At 45.3% G+C, this 18,695-nt stretch overlaps 1 protein-coding gene across 7 annotated transcripts in view; it reads right to left on the reverse strand.

Moving 5' to 3' along the window:
* The window catches only part of BBX (BBX high mobility group box domain containing), a 138,624-nt gene extending 121,244 nt beyond the window's left edge, over nt 1-17,380 (reverse strand). For 2 of the 7 annotated variants that reach the window (XM_064410617.1, XM_064410605.1), the window contains exons 1-2: nt 15,059-15,202; nt 13,476-13,548 (exon numbers count right to left, since the gene is read on the reverse strand). Coding sequence is in view for 3 of the 7 variants with exons in the window: in XM_064410614.1 (XP_064266684.1) it covers nt 13,476-13,548; nt 15,952-15,977 (99 nt within the window). In the remaining 4 variants the exon portion in view is untranslated. Of the gene's footprint in view, nt 1-10,605; nt 10,625-13,475; nt 13,549-15,058; nt 15,203-15,951; nt 15,993-16,828; nt 16,950-17,331 lie in introns of those variants that run through there. The other 5 variants (XM_064410610.1, XM_064410602.1, XM_064410606.1 and 2 more) reach the window with 4 other exon arrangements.
* Between the last annotated feature and the right edge of the window lie 1,315 nt (nt 17,381-18,695).

The raw sequence follows: 18,695 nt of genomic DNA on the forward strand, positions 1-18,695 counted from the left end.
GGCTTGAAAGAAGAGAAGACCAGGCCCAAAAGCTCTGACCTGCAAGGGTATTTTCCTATCAAGCAGCACAAGCTCTTAGATGTGGAGGAAGAATCCTGAACTGAATTTGGAGGTGAACAGATTTCTCAAGTCTAAGTTCAGAAGTACTCAACCAGTAAGCTAGAAATCAACAGGTAACACTCCATCACCTTTTTTTCACCAACCAACAGAGGAAAGTAATGTGCACAGGGCAGATATTTTAGTAACAAAGAGGTAGCTGGTGTAGTAAGTTTAACAGTAATGTAAGAACATGCAGGAAGTTTACGAATTCTGTACTTCATTCTACCACCAGTCACCTGAACATCCCTGAGTCTACTCTGCAAACTGCAAAATGGGGGTGGGTAACACTGCTTCTGAAATGTTTGTAAAATGTAGTTAATTGATGACTACAAAAATGTAGTTAGTTGATAACTACAATAGAAGAATAAAATGTTATTACACCCTAAAACATGCTGTTTAACAAAAAGACGTAATACATAAATTACACACTACCTATGTTCTACATTAAAAGATTTGTTTTGATTCTCTGATAGGGTGGACCTGAAGTTCATCTCTCCAGCAAAAGAAGCAGAGGAAGATCTTTTTCTAAATCTTCACAATCAACAAAACTGAACCTCCGTGTGTAAAATTTTCCTCAAGTATTATCACACAACTACAATTAATGCAACTGCCATTTTACCCTGCCAGGGCTAACAAAAAAAAAAAAAAAGAAAAAAAAAAGAAAAACAACAACCAATGTGGACAACTCTTCTCAACTTTCTGCCCTGCTACTCACTAACTAGTTTTTCTTTCAGAAACTGAACAACACTTTACACAGGAAGAAGCTATCACCACCCCACATTTGTAAATTGTGAAACTGCTTTATTTGGTCTCCATAGCTGAAAGGCTATAGTAGCATACTCTACCTTTATTCTAAGGCTACTGTATACTTTCAATCACATTTGTAAAACTGGAAAATTCATGCCAATCACCAGATATACCAGATACTGGTAAAGTACAGATGATAGTTTAAGAAACCTCAATGAGATCTATAAATTCTGAATTTTAAGAAAATCTTTATTTCCACTGAAGTCTGTAATCAACTTCTCACTGAACTCAGCATGACAGTGATTACACCTAATAGGGTGCAGCTCCTGGGCACCAGCACAGCTCTTTTTTGGATGGGAGATGGGCGAAATCAAAACATATGGTAAGCTGCCCCCATCACTTTTGGTGTGTAGGAGAAGCACTTGGGGAAGCAACAGAATCTGTTTTGCAGACAGTGCACAACATGTATGATACTTTGCAAAGGACATTCCTCTGCAGTTTATCTTACACAAACTTGAAGTGCTCAGGCTAAGACAGTGCACCTGCTTTTCCACTCCCTCTGTGCTTGGCTATGAGGCACCACAAAAGCAGACTGCTTGGCAGAGACTACTTTGGTTCAGCACTAGCAGAAATGCTTCTGGTTCCTCAGTTTAAAATTGTTCCAAAAAAAAGACTGGCCATCATCTAAATACGGATTGCCGATCGCTTATTTCACTAAGTTCATCCACCTAACTCTCCAAAGAAAAAGAAAAAAACTGAGTTTTAATTGCAGTGATTGGACACCACCACCATCATCACCCACTGCCATCTCTTCCCCTGCCCCCCAATAAAAAATAAAAAGTAGGGAGGGTGTCTCATTCTTCTGATCAAGTGCTACTGATGTAGTTTCAGCAATGTTTTAAACACTCACTTCTCTTAACTGGTTTTGCCACAGTCCCCCAGACTAACACAACCAAATTCTGTTCAGCCACCTCAGTGGAACCGTACAAGCTCATATCAACTCTGATTTCAGACCAAAGTGAATTTTACACCCAGATTTTATAGCCTGACCAGCAGCAATTTCGATGTAACCTAGCAGGAGAACACTGCTAAGCACATGCAGATTAACAGGTTTCTCTGAGACATTTCAGACAGAACACTGTCAAAGACACAAGTTCTCCTGATAAAATCTTGGCTCCAATATTTATTTTCTGAAAGGAAGGAAAGCCTCAACATTTCACATGTCTCTTAAGGGAAGGGAAGGAAGAAGCAAGTTAGGACAAGAAAAATTCAATCCTATGAAAATGCAGTAATTATAAAATCAGCTACATTGTAGAATCACAGAATGGTTTGGGTAGGAAGGAACCTTAAAGGTCATCTAATTCAAACTCCCCAGCCATGGGCAGGGACACCTTCAACTAGATCAGGTTGCTCAAGCCCCTTCCAGCCTGGCCTCGAATATTTCCAGGGATGGGGCAGCAGTGCAGTCATCCCATCACAGTAAAGAATTTCCTCCCAATATGTAATCTAAATCTACTCTCTTTCAGTTTGAAGCCATTCCCCCTTGTCCTGTCACTACCTGCTCTCATGAGAAGTCCCTCTCCATCTCTCTCACAGGCCACATGAGTACTGAAAAGCTGCTACAAGGTGTTCCTGGAGCCATGTCTTCCTCGAGTCAAAAAACCCCAACTCTCCCTGCCTGTTCTCATAGGAAAGGTGCTGCAGCCCTCTCATCAACTGCATACCCCTCCTCTGGACTTGTCCCAACAGGTCCATGCCTTTATTATATTGGGGATCCCAGAGCTGGATGCAGTTCTCCAGGCGGAATGCCACAAGAACACCACAGTGGGTGAGAAGTAAAAAAAGCATTCTGTTGGAACACTTATGTTTAAAAAAAGCTAATTGTTTTAGAGCAGTAAAAAACATGAATGCTTCAGCAATAAACAGCTCCTATCAAAAAAGTTACCTAAATATATGACTGTGCTATTTTCTTACTGATCTTGAATCAAATGTATGTGAAAACAAAAATGACGACCCTTTCATGATGAGTGATTCATCTTACTTTGGCTTGTTCTCTTAAGAGTAAGAAATACTCAGTAATTTTCCTGTTTCAATTTTTAAGGGAAGGTGTTCTTTTTATTTCTTTTAAAAACTGACCATTTTAAACATTTGCAACCTGCAATAGCATTTTGACCTTTGCTTCAATTTTCCTCTGATTTCTATTCAGCTTTCTAATCTTATCATATTTAGTTCTACTAGACCACAATAACTGCTGAGACTTTGAACACCCTATACATTGATACAAAAGAAAATAGAAAATCAGGACAAAGACAGGATCGTGAAACCTATGTTTGCACCAGGGAGTGAAGGCCATAAAACCACTTCTTGAAGTGTGTAATTCCTCCTTTTTGGGAGGCAGGGGCAAAACTGCATTTGTATACAGTTTGTGTAACTGCAGTACCAGGCCTCAGGCACACTCTGCATTTCTGAGCACAACTCTTCTCTTACCTGAGGTCTAACACTGCATTCCTTAATGGTCACAAATACTGCTACACAGTTCCCCTTCTGCAGAAAAAATGTGCGGAGCTGCAGAGTCAATACATGTTATCAAGCTCTTTGACTGCACAGATGCTATTAATATTTTGGTAGGGTGGGGGGGTAGAATTCATGTCAGCCACAGAGCTGCTATGGCATATATACCAATTTATTTTTCCTTATTTATTTTCCCTCTAATACATTAGCAATACATGCAATGTCCACTAACAACTCAGTTTCATGTTTTGCTTTTTCTCACCAGCAGTGCTAGATTCCTTCCTGGATGTTGTAAAGTACCCCCTCAACCATTAAAGTCACACTCACATACCACACAGTCAAATGGAAAGCCTGAAACAGCAATTTTAAAATAATTAATTTTTTTAATGTTAAATACATATCTGTGTAAACAGAGATCTGCTGATCTCTATCTTTTAGAAGCTACAGAGGGGTCTAGCATCCATAAGAGAAAAAAAATTAATATGGCCATAGTGTTACCTAGTGAGCTACTCTGCATTCCTGAATGGCAGAAGATCTGCTATTACAAACAGGAACCAGATAATAGATGCTAAAGTCATCTAAAAAATATATATATTCTGCTTAACAGAAACAGATACCGTTACAAATGAACTCTTTCCGAGCAAAGAAATCACATCGGCATTTCAGATATTATTGTTGCTAGATGTATTTTAGCAAAAAAAGTCTAATTGCAATTTGCCTTTGAATTACAAACCAATGTTAAATTCCACTGTAATATTATGTAACTCAATTTATATTAAAATAAATTGCAAATGTTTGATGTCAAAATTGTAAACAAAGCTCAAACACTCAACAGGTAAGTCTTCCTTGAAGTACCAGGAACAAGTATTAGGTTTAGAACTAAGTTACCTGAAACTAATAGTGTCCACTGCATCTGCAGAGTCTTTGCTCTGTCAGTCTCTCAATGGCACTTCCTGTAAAGCTGGGAAACTAACTGGGAATCGAAAGAGTAAGATTATTTGTTTTCCTTCTCTTCTGAGAAAACAAAGACATTTGAGTTCCGTTAGTTCTAAAAGCTTGCATTCAGTTAAGCAGAATCAGTTACCTTACTAGGGATAATACTTTAGTTTTAAGTGCAAAATCTATTTGCATTTATTTGTGTGTTTGTGCATGAGGGTAATTTTATTAAGTAGGACATTTTTAAAGGCCACAATCAAAAAAAAAGGCATAATTTGTCATGTCCTAAATAAAAACTTTCTTAACAGTTGTAATTAGATAAATGCACATAGGCCATAAAATCACTTAGAAACTGTGTAGAGGCATACAGTGCATTCTTAGAAATAACAAAAAAAATAGTGCCTGATTCAGGGTAAAGGATAAATTTGGCAACATATTTTAATGGTTGTCTACCAATGGAGACTGCTCCTGAAGAAACAAAAATACCAAAGCAAAATGAGATTACAAGCACTGATTTAACCCAAGTGTTTATGGAGTGAAACCCTGATTCAAATCAGTTCAATAGGTGTAACTGGAATGCCAAGGCAGCAGACACGGGAGCATACGTACAGAGGGGCTCACAATGGCCAGGAATAGGAGCCACAAAACCCTCCCTGCTTTCAGTGTGCCTGCCCCCACTCTCTCCTTCAGCCCTACTCAATCTCTGCAAAGCCTGTTAGAGCACCACAAAACACCATCCCCCACTCAAAGATTTTTTTTTTCCCCCTTTAGGATCCTTGAATAAGAGAACACATACTGTCCCCACTGTAGATCTGAACTGTACCCTTCTCTGTGTAACCCACTGCATGGGGATGTCTGTGATAACAACCTCACCTCCCATTTTGATTTCCTTCTTTCTGCGAAGAGTAACAGCAAACCTCAAACACAGCCCTGTGGGTCCATCCAGAAAAGCAAGGCTGCACACAGAAACCAGATCAGCCGTGGCAGAGAAACCAGCAGAACACTTAAACAAAACATAGCATCTGGTCAGTTCTCTCAGGTGCTTCCCTCTGTGCACTCCAGCATCCTCTCACTCACTTGGCTCCATCAGCACATGGCACAGCAAAACAAAGCTCGATGGGGACATCCTCGAGAGTCCACTTCATTATATAAATAAATAATCCTTTTCTTCTAGACATCTCTCTCAGGAGGGCAGGATCTTCCTTTGCTGATTAAAAACCAGGAAGATGTCGCAGGCACAGAGACCCAAAAGCTTTGTTTGGAGCTCCCACCTGAACAACACACCAGCCCTGAGTAGCAGTAGAGTGATTTCAAAACCGGCAACTGAGTATCCAGATCCCTTCAACAGCTTCCTCCAGAAGACTCTGAAGGACCAAACTATGGCAAGGGCGCTCACAGCGTGAGATTTTACCTGGGTCACTTTCAACCGTGGACTTTATTTACCCTCTGCTGCTTTGGTACACAGTGCTGAGGCAAGACAGAGGAGCACAAGCACATACAAGAGATGCAAGGGAAATACTTAACAATCAAAAATTGTTTAACACACACAGGCAATTTTCTCATATTAATGGAAATCTCGTAGTAATGAGAAATGGACAAAATCCACCACTACACTTAGTTATCTGTCATTTACTTCCCTTATTTAAGGTCTTCCACACTAAGAAAAAGTTAAAAACTTCCTTCCCTTGCTCTACTTCTGACACTTGTGCTTTTTATTTAGTCCAACCATTTTAGGAGAATGGCACTGGAGCTTCTGCTTACTCTTTCAACACTAAAACACATTTTTAATCAATACAACAGAGGAAGTAAATTGTGAACAATTGTCTGCATTAATACATTTGTTACCAGCTTTGTAATTCTTTAATTTGCATACACCAAACTTCCCCTTATAAACACCTCTGTTTCTCCAAAAGCAGCTGGAAATTAATTATGCTGGTTTTATTTTCTTATTAATTCATATGCTATAGTTCTGTAATCAGTGCAGGATCATGCTGCAATTTTGCATACTTGTTTCAAAATACATTATGAGCATTTGATGATTGATGTTTAACACAATGTATGAAAGAGCATCTCAAACAAATTAGAGGGAATACAAATAAAGAAACTTAAATAAGAAAAAGAATTACATGTATATTCAAACAAGAGCTAACCCAGGAACTCACAAGTTTGTGGCATGGAATACTGACTGATTAGAACTGAGCTAGGCAAGAAGTTTACACTACTCCACATGAAATTTGGATGTAAAGAAGCCTTTTGGAAAGAGAAAGAACAGCTGAAGATAGCTTTACCAAGGAAGTGGAGGTGAAAATGGTACTTCTTTCCAAATCTATCATCTCTGCCCATTTGATTTGAAGTACATCAGAATGCTTTCTTTCCCTAAACAGACAGCCAACTTGTGAAGCAAACATACTTGAACAAAATGGCTTATGTGCCAGAAGACTTCTCATCTACCAAATGGCATTCTCACACTTCATGCTCTTCCACCCTCTTCTCATTTACAGGAACACTGCATGTTTCAGCAATGTCTCTCTCTATTCTCAGCTCACCATCAGGTCAGGGATGGCCTCTAAGTTTGTGAGTACAACAGGTGCCAGTCCCTGGCAGGACTATCTGCACATCAATAATTAAGAATAATGTGAAATCTGCAACTTTCCTGAGAAATTACAGGCCACCAGGAACTTCAGCCAGCAAACCTGCAAAGGGGTGCACATTGCTGATGCAGGTCTGGTTCTGGCTTTTTGTTCAGGAATTCCCCTGCACAACTGTAAATGCAGGATCAGGCTCTTCAGCCATGAGGTTAGGAGAAACTGATGTTCCTGTACTTCCCCCAGAAGTCAGCATGATGTTGTTGACTGTAGTTCACTGTAGGCAGGATGTGGCTCAAAGACCACCACTTAGGGAAAGCAAACTCAAACACAGCCACTCACAAAAATGAAACAAGGTAAGCAACCAAGTCCTCCCCCAGTCCTTCCATTCTCATTCTAATGTTTTCTTTATTCAGCTTCATCTTCAAATTTCTCTTGAAGTCGCTCTTAAATATTGCTTTGTCAACCACAAAACAATGCACTCTCTCACATACACAAACAAAAACTTAGAATTATTTGTTTCATAGAACACACAGGCTGCAGAGGTAAGATGTGCTATTCTACTGCAAGAGACATAATCCTAACTATTATTGTGTGACATGCTTTTCCCACTGTCATTGCTGGGTACCTCTTGACTGTGCAAGGCATGGGTACAAATGAAAAACAAAATATTCAAAACAAAAAGACAGACAACTTTTAACAAGGTTTAAGTTTAAAAGTCCTTACATAGCGAGCAAAAAAAACATATTGGGGAGCAAACAGAATGAAAACTGGATGAAAGCCATCAAGCACTGAAACACAGCCTGACAAGACACTCAGCAGCACAGTACAGTCACCAATCCTTTACCCAGCTCACCAGGGTACAGGACCAGGCTTAAGATTTCCTCACTTGAATCCTGCAACAGGCCAGCTCAGTTGTCATGAGCAGAACGGACGAGCAGGACATAAATGCATGTGCCTAACCCTGCCACGGGGACCTCAGGGTTTCAGAAGCACAGGACAAAGCCCCTCCCAGGAGTGAAGGTGGTAAAAATCTTCCTGTTGCTACACCTCTGTAAGAGGAGAGCAATCCCACAGCCAGGAAGCAGTTAGGGGTGTTCCACAATACCTCAAAGCAGACAATTTGCTACACACATAATGCCTTTCAGAAAGAAAACATCATAAACTCTCAAAGAAAACACCACACAGCCAGAGGGAAGACACCTTCCCACTTTCCCTCAGAAAGGGAAGGTGTAGACAGGACTTGATAAGCTTCTTGTCAAGAGAGCTTCCACTTGCATTAAGTTCCATAGATCCCATGTTGTGCAAGTCCACTGAATTATTTTTATCTTTGCTGAATGAGGCTCTGTGATATTAAGGGTCAATAAAATGCTGCTTCTTACTTTCAGCATTTGCTACATTTTATAAAATGTCTTATTTAGAGACACCCACGTGAAAGATTTCTGACAATAAAAATTCCATGCTTCCTAAGCAACTGATTTTCTTAGTGTAGCCTCATAAAATCCTGTTAACTTTCCTTCCCCTCGCTAAAAATTGAAATGGTGTTGTACTAGGTTTCTTTGTACTCAGATATGCCTGAAGCTAGTTTATTTTCACATGCTGAATTGTCCACACTCATAAGGACTTGCTATTACATTATGCATTTGTATGCAATAAAGGAAAAAGCACGAATACTGGAAAGTGTCAAACCATGTTTTTCCTCTTTGTTGATTCACTTCTTAGGTAATTAAATTTATAAATATTAGAAATAATAAAATGCTGCTAGCATTGTGAGAATTATTACAGATAAGTCTACACCCAGGGATTAAGTAAGGAGTGCTTTACTCTTCAAATACACCTCCAATTTTTACATCAAATTTTTAATCTGAGTAACAAAACACCACTAAACAGCAAATCTGAAAATCTTACATATGTTTACCATCTCTAGAAATAAAAGCAAGTGACCCTATCACAATACTGCCAGAGTACCAAAGTAGCTGCTTCTGTCAATTCCATGTTTTATAAGAAAATCAGTTGTCATTTCACATTAAATTATGAATATGAAAAAATAATTTAATTGTGAAGAACTATTTCACATGAATCACATTTTAAAAACATCACTGTGAAGAATCATTTTCTTCCTTGCATTAACTTCACCAAGTTAGTATTAAATAAATAGGGGTAATAAATACTGCAATAAACAGCAGTTTAAATACCATGTTTACTGGCAAAAGCTCTTAAGTAAGCTCTCCTCCTACTTTTACACACTGTGTTGTCAATAAATATAATCAAATTGTAAGTCAGTAACTTCACAACATTCTGAAGGTGGGATTTTTTTTTTAAACAGCATTATGAATGGAGTATTGGCAGAAGATGTCCAAGAGGCACAGAATTCAGTGAGTCTACTCACATCTCAAGACAAGCACTTACCAGGAAAGCTTCAGAGCAAGGGAAAGGACACAAAACTAAGGAGTCAGATGCAGATTTTATTCCATTCCCTGCTACTGCTAACCTGCTAAGTGACTGCAGGAAAGCCTGCACTCCTTCACAGCTTTTCATCTCAGATGCCTAAAACTGGGAAAAAATGATTGTTACTGATCTTGAGGTGTGTCATTACAGTATGGCTTGTGTACTTCACCAAACAGGACAGAAGTACACAAATAAGACAAGGCCTACAACCCCCAATTAATAATATCACTATTATTGAGAAAATAGTATGTGCTTCTTTCTTTTTCAAGCAATGCGAAACAGCAGCCCATCAAGCAATTTTTAAATTCGGAGTAATCCTTAGGCTGTGTCAGGTATTACCCCTTCCAAAACTATCAAGAAGAGTGAAGCTGCAGGAGTCTTTTGTGAAATTCACAAGTCCACCAGGACCACACTCACCCCATTACTCTCAGACAGAAACACTGTATCATTCCTGATCTTAAAAAAAACAAAAACAAAATAATAAAAAGGAAGTAAGTCATAATAATCTTTTGACATGAAACTGAACAAAAAGGCTTCTGGCAATAATACCCCAGGAAAGGGAGAAACATGGTAGAAGGAAAATAAATAATACTATAGAAGTTAGAAATAGGTTAAAGTCATCCTTCTTTCTCAAGAATATTTTGAGATACATATGACAATAAGTTCAATCCAGCTTTACAGACCCCTAAATAATAATGAAAACATAAACTAAAGTTTACAGTAAGCTACAACAGTATCTATATTGCTTTGAAAAACTTACTCATGAAAACTGTCCTAATATACGTGTGCCATATGATTTAATGATACAGGGAAGTACTGTCACTCTCCATTCAGAAGTGACCAAGGGACATATGGCTATGCTTCTAAAAGTAAAGACCTTGGAAGCCATCAGCAGGCCAAAGGTGTGCTGCTGATTCCACTGGTGGCCACAGCAGGCCATCATCATAACAGGACAGAGGAAGTCCAGCTTGGGTCTGAAATTTGGAAAGAAGCTTCTGGTTTTGACTACATCACTTGCCAGAGCTCACAAAGGCAGCCTGCAACACACTAAAAAATTAAAATGAGAGTTTCACTTCAGTTCCAATTTTAATTTATAGTACCTTCCTCCACCAAGGAACCGCCTTCAGATAAAGAGGGGGATCTGAACACTACACAAGCCATGTACTGTTGAAAGAGAAGCAGTGTCTCACCTCCCAGGCATCCAAATTTCACTGCAGGTGTATTTACAAACTTCACATCACAGCAGAGCCTTGCACACCACAAGTCTCATCAACCTTACCTGCACCTTTTCCACCATCACACGTGGTGGAAGAGCACCTTGTCCCAGCTCACTCAGTCCAGTCCTCCTCTCTTCACACCACTCCTTCCCCATCCTGTGCCAGAAGACTGCCCTGCCTAATGCCGTGTTCATGAGCTCCAGAGACACTGTGCATCCTCAGCCCCCAGACCATGAGTGGCAGCAACCTGGAAGAACTTTAAGCTCAGAATGCAAGCAGTCGTACCAGTGAATTTAACACGACTTGTCATCTGCTTCAAGATATTCACATGCTTACAGGATCACCAATTACAGAACCACTAATTTACGAACAAAGTGTATTAAGAGCATTCCGGATGAACAGGAACAACATTAGTTATAAAATAATGGCATGATTACCTCTGATATTTTATGTGGAAAACTGACATTTAATATCTTTAATTATTCACACAACAGCTATGAAAGATAAAGGTTTTCTTCCTTGAAGGGGAAAAATAAACATGGACAAATTCCTCTCACCATCACTCCTACACTCCTTTCCTAAATAAACCTCCTGCAGAAGCCAATGGAAGTTTTGCAGGCAATGAGCTTACAGCAAGCAGCCCCCAAAAAACTCCAAAGGGTCAATAGCAAGCTTCTTAAATAATTTGAGTTTACCTCCACACAGAAACCAGCTATGTTTCTGCTAAACTCCATGCCTACTTGATGTGGTTTATCAGCTTGCTGTGCCAAGAGGGACAGTAGTGTGCAACAAACTTTTGAGAGCTTGGGACAATTTCTGAAACATCCACGAGGCCCCTATCAAAGCAGCTCATCACCTTCTATCTTGTGACACACCAGCCCTGCACTGGCACTCGCCAAGCAAACCAGAACTCCTGTACGTCAAGACTGAATGACTAAAATCCAGTCATGCACAGTTCTCACAGATGTGAGAACTGTATAATAAAAGAAATCTTCCCTTTTACCAAAACAAAAGCTCCCTAAAGTAAACTGAGATTTCTAGTAATGGACAAACCTAACAACATCTCTATTCTCACCTTAACTAGGCACATTATTTTCACTGCCTTTTTTTTAAGCTACAATGAAATGTATTTCTTCTCTTCCTCTAAAGCTCCTATTACGCTTTTTTCATAAAAATGATACCCTACCCTTTTCTTCTTTCAAGCCAGTTCAACATCAGGTGAGACACACATTTAGCACGATGCACAAAACCATGGTCCACTCCTCTCCAAGTGTGGGAAGATTACGATCACCACTTCACTGCCAGATCAACATTCCATGCATCCAAAAGACTTCATAACAAAACTAAAACCAGATAATGACTCAAGACCCAAGTCAAGGTCTCTGAGCTATTCTTGTTCAGTATCCTTTACTATGACTCGAAATAAAGAAAATGTCCTTAGCACTTACAGCACTCTCATGTGACTCTTAACTGAAAACACAGAAAATTAAGTTCAGAAATCAGTACATTTGTATTCAGCCCTGATCAACATTTTGAAGCCTATCTGCCAGCTTTGAATGTCCACACGCATTTTTACTTGGAAAAAATTGTTGCAACAATTACTCTTCACAGAACACGATCCTTGTCAGTAATACTATAAAACCAAAAGTAATATTCTCCTATGCAACTAGTCTGTCACAAAAAAATTCAGTAATTGAATTTGGTGTTTATACTCTGAGACCTGCACATACTAACTACACTGCATACAAAATCCAAAGGTGTAAATCTGCAGGAACTGGAGAACAGCAGAATTCCCCTTCAAACCAACTGCCCACAGTGGTTACCCCAGCCTTAACACTAGCTTTGTGGTTATAATATCATACCAGAACAGCTGCTCCCAACAGCCCCCTTCAAGTCAGCATGTTTGGGACCATCACTTATCCTATGTCTGCTATATGCTGCCTGCAAAAGGTCAGGAGCATGTTATTAATCATTTGCATTTATGAGTGCTAAGCTTACCCCAAATACATGTCTTGTCTTGTTTTTAATTATGTGCAGAATAGTACCAAGAAGATAGGCTACCTCACTTCCCATTTTGGGCCAAACGCAGGTCAGTGACACCACGGGCAATTGTATTAGAAGTGCTCCAAATGCCACTTATTTTATGTCATTTTCAAACGTGACCCCAAAAATTTAGAACCTCTTGCTTAAACTACGACTTCCACTTCAGCTTAAAAGGTGTCAAACCCTTCAAAAGTTATCGTAACTTCTCCCAGCATGCAGATGAAAAAAACCATTACTGTGTACCTGAAAACTTAGGAATACCAGTCACTAAGATACATATTTCAAATTGATTGGTATCTGCATTCATCAATGCCAAAAGTAAAAACAGTAATACAGAATAAGCATGGGATGGAATTCTAATTAGCTCTCAGTTTACGTGTTAAAACTGAACGAACTCCTGTTGCATCAGCATTACAGTTCTGCTAAACTTGTCACTGATTCTTGACCTTCAGAGTTTTCTAATTACCTATTCAGTTTACATTCTCATACTTTTCTACCACTGAATTTTAAAAGGACTTTACATGCTCATTACATTTTCGACCTGTATGTTGCACTTTGCATATTCTAATGTTACTCTGGTTTAAAACTTTCACCCTAAGTCAATCAGCTGGTTGTCTTTACAAAGTTTAAGGGAAAAAAACACCACTAAAAAAAAATAAGCAAAGAGAGCTCTGAATATGCACAGCCTTTTAGTTTCCAGGTTACCTGGAGGAACTCTACATACAAACTTTGTATTCTAGCAGCAGGTATTAGCACCCAAAGAAGACATGTTTTCTGAGGTGCTAAAACCAAAACAAGCATCTTCCTCATAAAAAGTGGCAGCACGAAGACCTCTATCTTATCAACAACAACCAAGTTCTTTTTTCACGTGTACAGTTCACATACTTACCCAGGAAGGCAAATGGAAATTACAGACAGACGAAGATGAAGCTGTCTCAAAACCTTTGTCATGTGAGAATGACCTATAAAGTATCAAATAAAGGCACATCATCAGCACACCATGATTTTACAATATTGCAACTCACCACATCGCCAACAAGAGGAGAGATCCCAAAACTTGAAACTTGCTTCCTCCTCACCCCCATCCCAGCTAAGCTGTCATTAAAACAAGATGACAGTCGCAGGAAACCGTAAGGAGCAAACAAAAGATGCACCGTGTCTTCAGAGGGCATTAGGAGTGTCTTCAGAGGGCATTAGGAGCGGGCAAATGGAGCAAATCATCTGAGTGTGCATCAGCAGGGTGGGATGTTCTTCCTCTGTCTCTCTCTCACACGGATGCATGTTTATGAGCGCACACAGACACACATACATACACACAGAGGTGCATCACGTAATTATTTACACACACACACAGTAGTACTTGCATGTATTATCAAAACAGAAGACAGAAAGTTGACCACCATCTGCAAGGAGGGATACATAACAATAACCCCCGGGAACTTACACAAGTGAGCGATCAATCGCCGCGCGTGGATGAGCCAAACAACGCAAAAATTGACAACAAGAATAAGACGCCAGACCGCAGGTACGAGATCCACTCGGGGAAAAGAGACAGACAGAGAGAGCGACGGACGAAGGCTGCAGGGCTGGAGCACCGTTCCAGGTAATGCCCGCTGCCCCCCGGCAGAGCCCAGCCGGGGCCGCCCGGAGCGCTGCGGCCGCCCCTCCGCCACCGCAGCCCGCGGGGAGCGACCCCCGGCCGCCGCGGGGGCAGCGCCGCTCGCAGCCGCCGCCCGCCCTCCGCCCACCCTCGCCCGTGCAAAGTGTAGGGCCACCGGAATCCGGGCTCCGGGGTGGGGTGGAAAGAAAAGGTATTAAATATGGAGTAAGACCGCCGTGACCCAGGGTTTTCCCGTCTCCCCTCCCGGCCCCCCGCCCCCGGTCACCATCAAGTTTGCATCCTAGTTACAAAATGTCGATCTTGAAGGCTGACAAGACACAGGGAGAGAGGGAGAAAACGAGAGAGAGGGAGAGAGTGAGTGAGAGAGAGAGACGAGAGAGTCCATCTTGCTTTGAGGGGGGAGGAGAGGAGCAATAATGCAGCGCATAAATCTCACCCTCCCGGGGGAAAAGTCTGCACAACACCTTTGGGGGCGGACGGGCGCGCAGGGAAGGGGCGGCGGCGCGGGGGGCTCCCCGGTCCTCCCAGCTGCCCTCCCCGGCGGGCTCCGGCGAGGCAGGCTGGCAGCAAACACCTCCCTGCTGCTCCCCTCCTCCTCCCCGCGGGCCCGGGCGATGATCCCGCTGCTGCCGCCGCCGCTGCCACCGGGGAGGAGGTGCCGCCGCCGGGAGAGCCCACATGGAGACCGGCACCCCGTCCCTGCCCCGGCGGCCGAGCCGGGCCCCTCCGCCGCCCCGCCGGGCTGCGGGACTTGGACGTGTCACCAGCAGGACGGGCAATGGTTTCGGCGCCCCAGGCCCGAGTGACCACCGCCGGCCTGGCGGCGCCCCGGCCTCCCCGCACACACTCACCTCCGCAGAAAACTTTTAACCGCGGGCCTCCCCCGGAAAAAGTGGCGAATCCGCCCCGCACACGGTTAAAGCCCCGCGGCCCCTCGGCTCGGCTGGCGGCGAGCGGGGGAGACCCGGGCACGGTCCTTCCCCGCCCCGGCGGGGAGGGAGGGAGGGAGCGAGGGAGGAGGCAGCAGGCAGGCAGGCAGGCAGGCAGGGAGGGAGGGGGCGGGCAGCCGCCTGCCGGTGCCTCTCGCCCCGCCGCCGTGCATGTCGCCTCGGCGGCTCTCGCATCGCTTCGTTTTACCTTCCTCATTCAGTGGCGGCAGCGGGCTGCCACCGATATTCCTAACGCAAACCTGCTGCCGTGCGGCGCCCGGGATTAGCGCGACTGCCTCCTTCTCCCCTGCCTCCAACCCTTCCTTCCCTGTCCTCCTCCTCCTCGCAAACCCACACTGGATCGGCTGTCCTCACATCCATGCAAGTTTCATACATTGCAAATAAACCCGAGAGGAGGAAGAGCGAAGCGCCTGGCGGGGAGCGGGGGGAGGAGGAGGAGGAGGGCTGCTTTCTGTAATTTACCAGCGACCCGATCTCGCAGCAGCAAATAACAGCCGAGCACCCATCCGGCTCCCGGCGGCCGGGAGAGACCCCCCCGAGGCAGCCGCCCCCTCCCCAAGGCGCCCCTCGCCAAGTTTTCTGTCATCGCGACCACCCAATGTCACAACTTACCTTCAGAAATAGGACTTCGCGCGGCCGAGGCCTGCCGCCACCTCCCCCCGGCCCCCGCCCGCCTTCCTCCCTCGTTCCCTCCCTTCCTCCCTCTCCACCTTAAACTTATTGACACAACATAATCCCGCATCCACGCGAAACTCCGGCAGGGCCGTTCGCCCGCCCGCCCCCCCGCTGCCCACCGGGGCCGCCGCCGCCCCGGGTGCATCGCCGATGACTACCGGAAAACGCACAGCCCAACTCTCCGGCCGAGCCCGGCCGCCGCTGTTGTTGTCGGGGTCGGCGCCGGGGTTTTTCCTCCCGCTCCCCGTGCGGCCGCTGGATCGGCTGCTTCCGACCCTCTCCGGTTTTATATCCCCCCCGCCCTTTCTCCCGGCGGCGCGGAGCTCCCCAGGCCGGCGGCAGCCGATACCGATCCGCGCACTCTCCCCCGCGCCTCGCCGCCCCTCGGGATGAAGTTTCGTTTCTGTCTGCCGCGATTTCCCTGTCAAGTCCCCACGGAGGCACGCACCGAGCGGCGGCCGGTGGCCATCCCTCCTCCTCCTCGCCCTCCTTCCCCTTCCTCTCTCCGCCGCTGCTCTTGCCTCTCTCTGTGGCGGCGAGAGGTGCCTGGTCTCAAACGCAGCCTGGCACTGGCTGGCCTACCCCCGCCGCCTCTCGGGCTCGGCTCGCTGGTGTTTTAAATGCCCTGCGCTGTACCGCGATCCACTTGGCCCCCTCCCCGTCATATACCTCCGGTCACCCCTACCCTGCCGGCCGGGCGGAGGGCTGGCGGCACCAACCCACCCGTCCTCCGCTGCCCAAACTTTCAAAACGAAGGCAGGGCTGGCAAGAGGGAGGAAAAGTGACTGGGAGCCGCGGCAGCCGCCGCGCCGGGCAGGGGAAGCTCCGCGCCTCCCTCCCGTCCGCCAGCGCCGCAGGAGGGGCGCGGGGGGCTGCTCCGCCGCTGGGGCGCGGAGCGTAAAGAGTGGGGCGAGGGCACCCCTCTCCCTATCTCTCCCTCCCTGCCGCTGCCCATCTCCGCCCGCCCGGTGCGGGTCTGCGGGCGGGGGCACTCACCTCGGCGGGGTGCGCACCGCGCCGCTGGGCCAGACGCGGCTCGCAGCGCAGCCCCTCCACCTCGGCGCCCGCGGAACGCGGCTCCACACAGAGCCATGCAACCCGGGGAGCGCCACAACACTCCCCGCGATATAAGGCGCCCCGCCATTGGCCGGCGCGCTGAGCGACGGGCCCGCCGGCCACTCAGCGCTGCCGTTACACCCGCGGCCCGCGAGGGAGCCGCCGGCGCACACACTCCTCGCACACACTCACACAAAGATCGCCGCGCTGCCCCTCGCAGGGTTCGCGGAGCCCTCGGCGGCGGTGCCGGAGCGGGGCAGGGAGCGGGGGCCGCCCGGGGCAGCGCGGAGCCGTGCCGGCCACAGCGCCGGCAGCCACTGTCCATTGGCCGCCCGGGCAGCGCCGCGAGAGTAAACTACGTCTGCCCTGGGCAGCGCCGTGAGGTAGCGGGGTGCGGGCTCGGCCCGGCCCGCCGCACCCCGAGCAGCCTCTCGATAACTTACTCGGCCGAGTTGGGCGAGTTTCATTCAGAGGCCATGGCATGGCGAGGCAGAAGTTGCGGGAGGTGGCAGCGCATCCTCGCAGCCCCTGCTGGGGCAGTAAACACGGGCGGCCACCCCCGCGGCCCGCGGGCGGACGGGCCGGGCCGGCGCTGCCCCCTGACCCGGCCAGGGGCACTCGGCAGCGGTGCCGCGCGGGGATACGCCAGAGCTCCGGGCGGTGCCTGCTGCCGTAGGAATCCTCGCCCAGGCGTGGCGGAGAGGCCCTCACCGGGCCAGCATCGACAGCACGGCCGGCTTCACATCGGCTTCCCATAGAGACCGCTCTGATGGCAGCGCTAGCCGAGTGGAACGCTGGGGTTCCGCGCCACACTCCGTGTCCTGCCCGGCCCTCTGCCCTGCTCCTCGCGCACCGTACCAAACACATGGATGTGAAATTCATTTGAGAATTTCTGTGGCTGACGGGCTGATATACACAAAGCGACAGTGTGAGGCCAGCAGCTTTTGTGTGGCTGCATGGCGATTGTGCTGATGGGTGTTGGAAGTGTAGTCTTAACTTTTTGGGGGAAGCTCCCTACCACTACAGGAATCAAACACAGTGTGTAAGCATACTGCGTCCGCTGCCCCTGTGTATTAATGTTCACGAGGGCTTGAATATATGCAACATGAGACCCTCATGGTTTTTATGCAGAAGACACGTGGCATTTATTCTTAGAGTTAGGAAGAACTAATTTTTTGTGCGGCTCTGTCTCTAGACAGGATGCTGACTTCCAGTCAGCAGTTGTCATATTAAAAAAAAATTCTAATAAGAAAATAATAGTAAAGTTTTTTAGTAATAAATTAAGAAATAATAGTTTAAGTAATAATAAATTAAGAAATAATAGTTATTATAACAATAACTAAAATATACTTATTATAACAATGGAAATGTAGTATTTTTTTCCAGTAGGAGAGCAATGTTTGTGATTCATTATGGTTTTACACATCCAAGGATGTTGCAGAGTTTATTCCGTATGTTCTCAGTCCTGAGCTTTTTTCCAATGTAATATGGTTAATTTCAGCATCTTTCCATGGCTTGTCTACTCTTCTGTCATTCCCCAACCCCTTTTCTCAGTATGGTAGAATTATGTTAAATAACCATGAAATAATATTTCTTATGTCTGAATAATGCAGTGCAGTAAAGTACAAGCTCATATTAGAAAATTAAATTGTGTCCATGTTTCTGAGAAAGCATTTTAAAATTAGCGTGCACATTTTTTCTTAAGATGTGACAAAAGTATTGTAAATGCCCCACCCTCTTGTTTGTTGTAAGCAGGGATGGGTTTGTCAGTGCCTGAATAATATTAAAAAAACAGCATAAGCATATT

Source organism: Passer domesticus, chromosome 2 (genome assembly GCF_036417665.1).
Source record: "Passer domesticus isolate bPasDom1 chromosome 2, bPasDom1.hap1, whole genome shotgun sequence".
In the NCBI taxonomy this organism is placed as follows: domain Eukaryota; kingdom Metazoa; phylum Chordata; class Aves; order Passeriformes; family Passeridae; genus Passer; species Passer domesticus.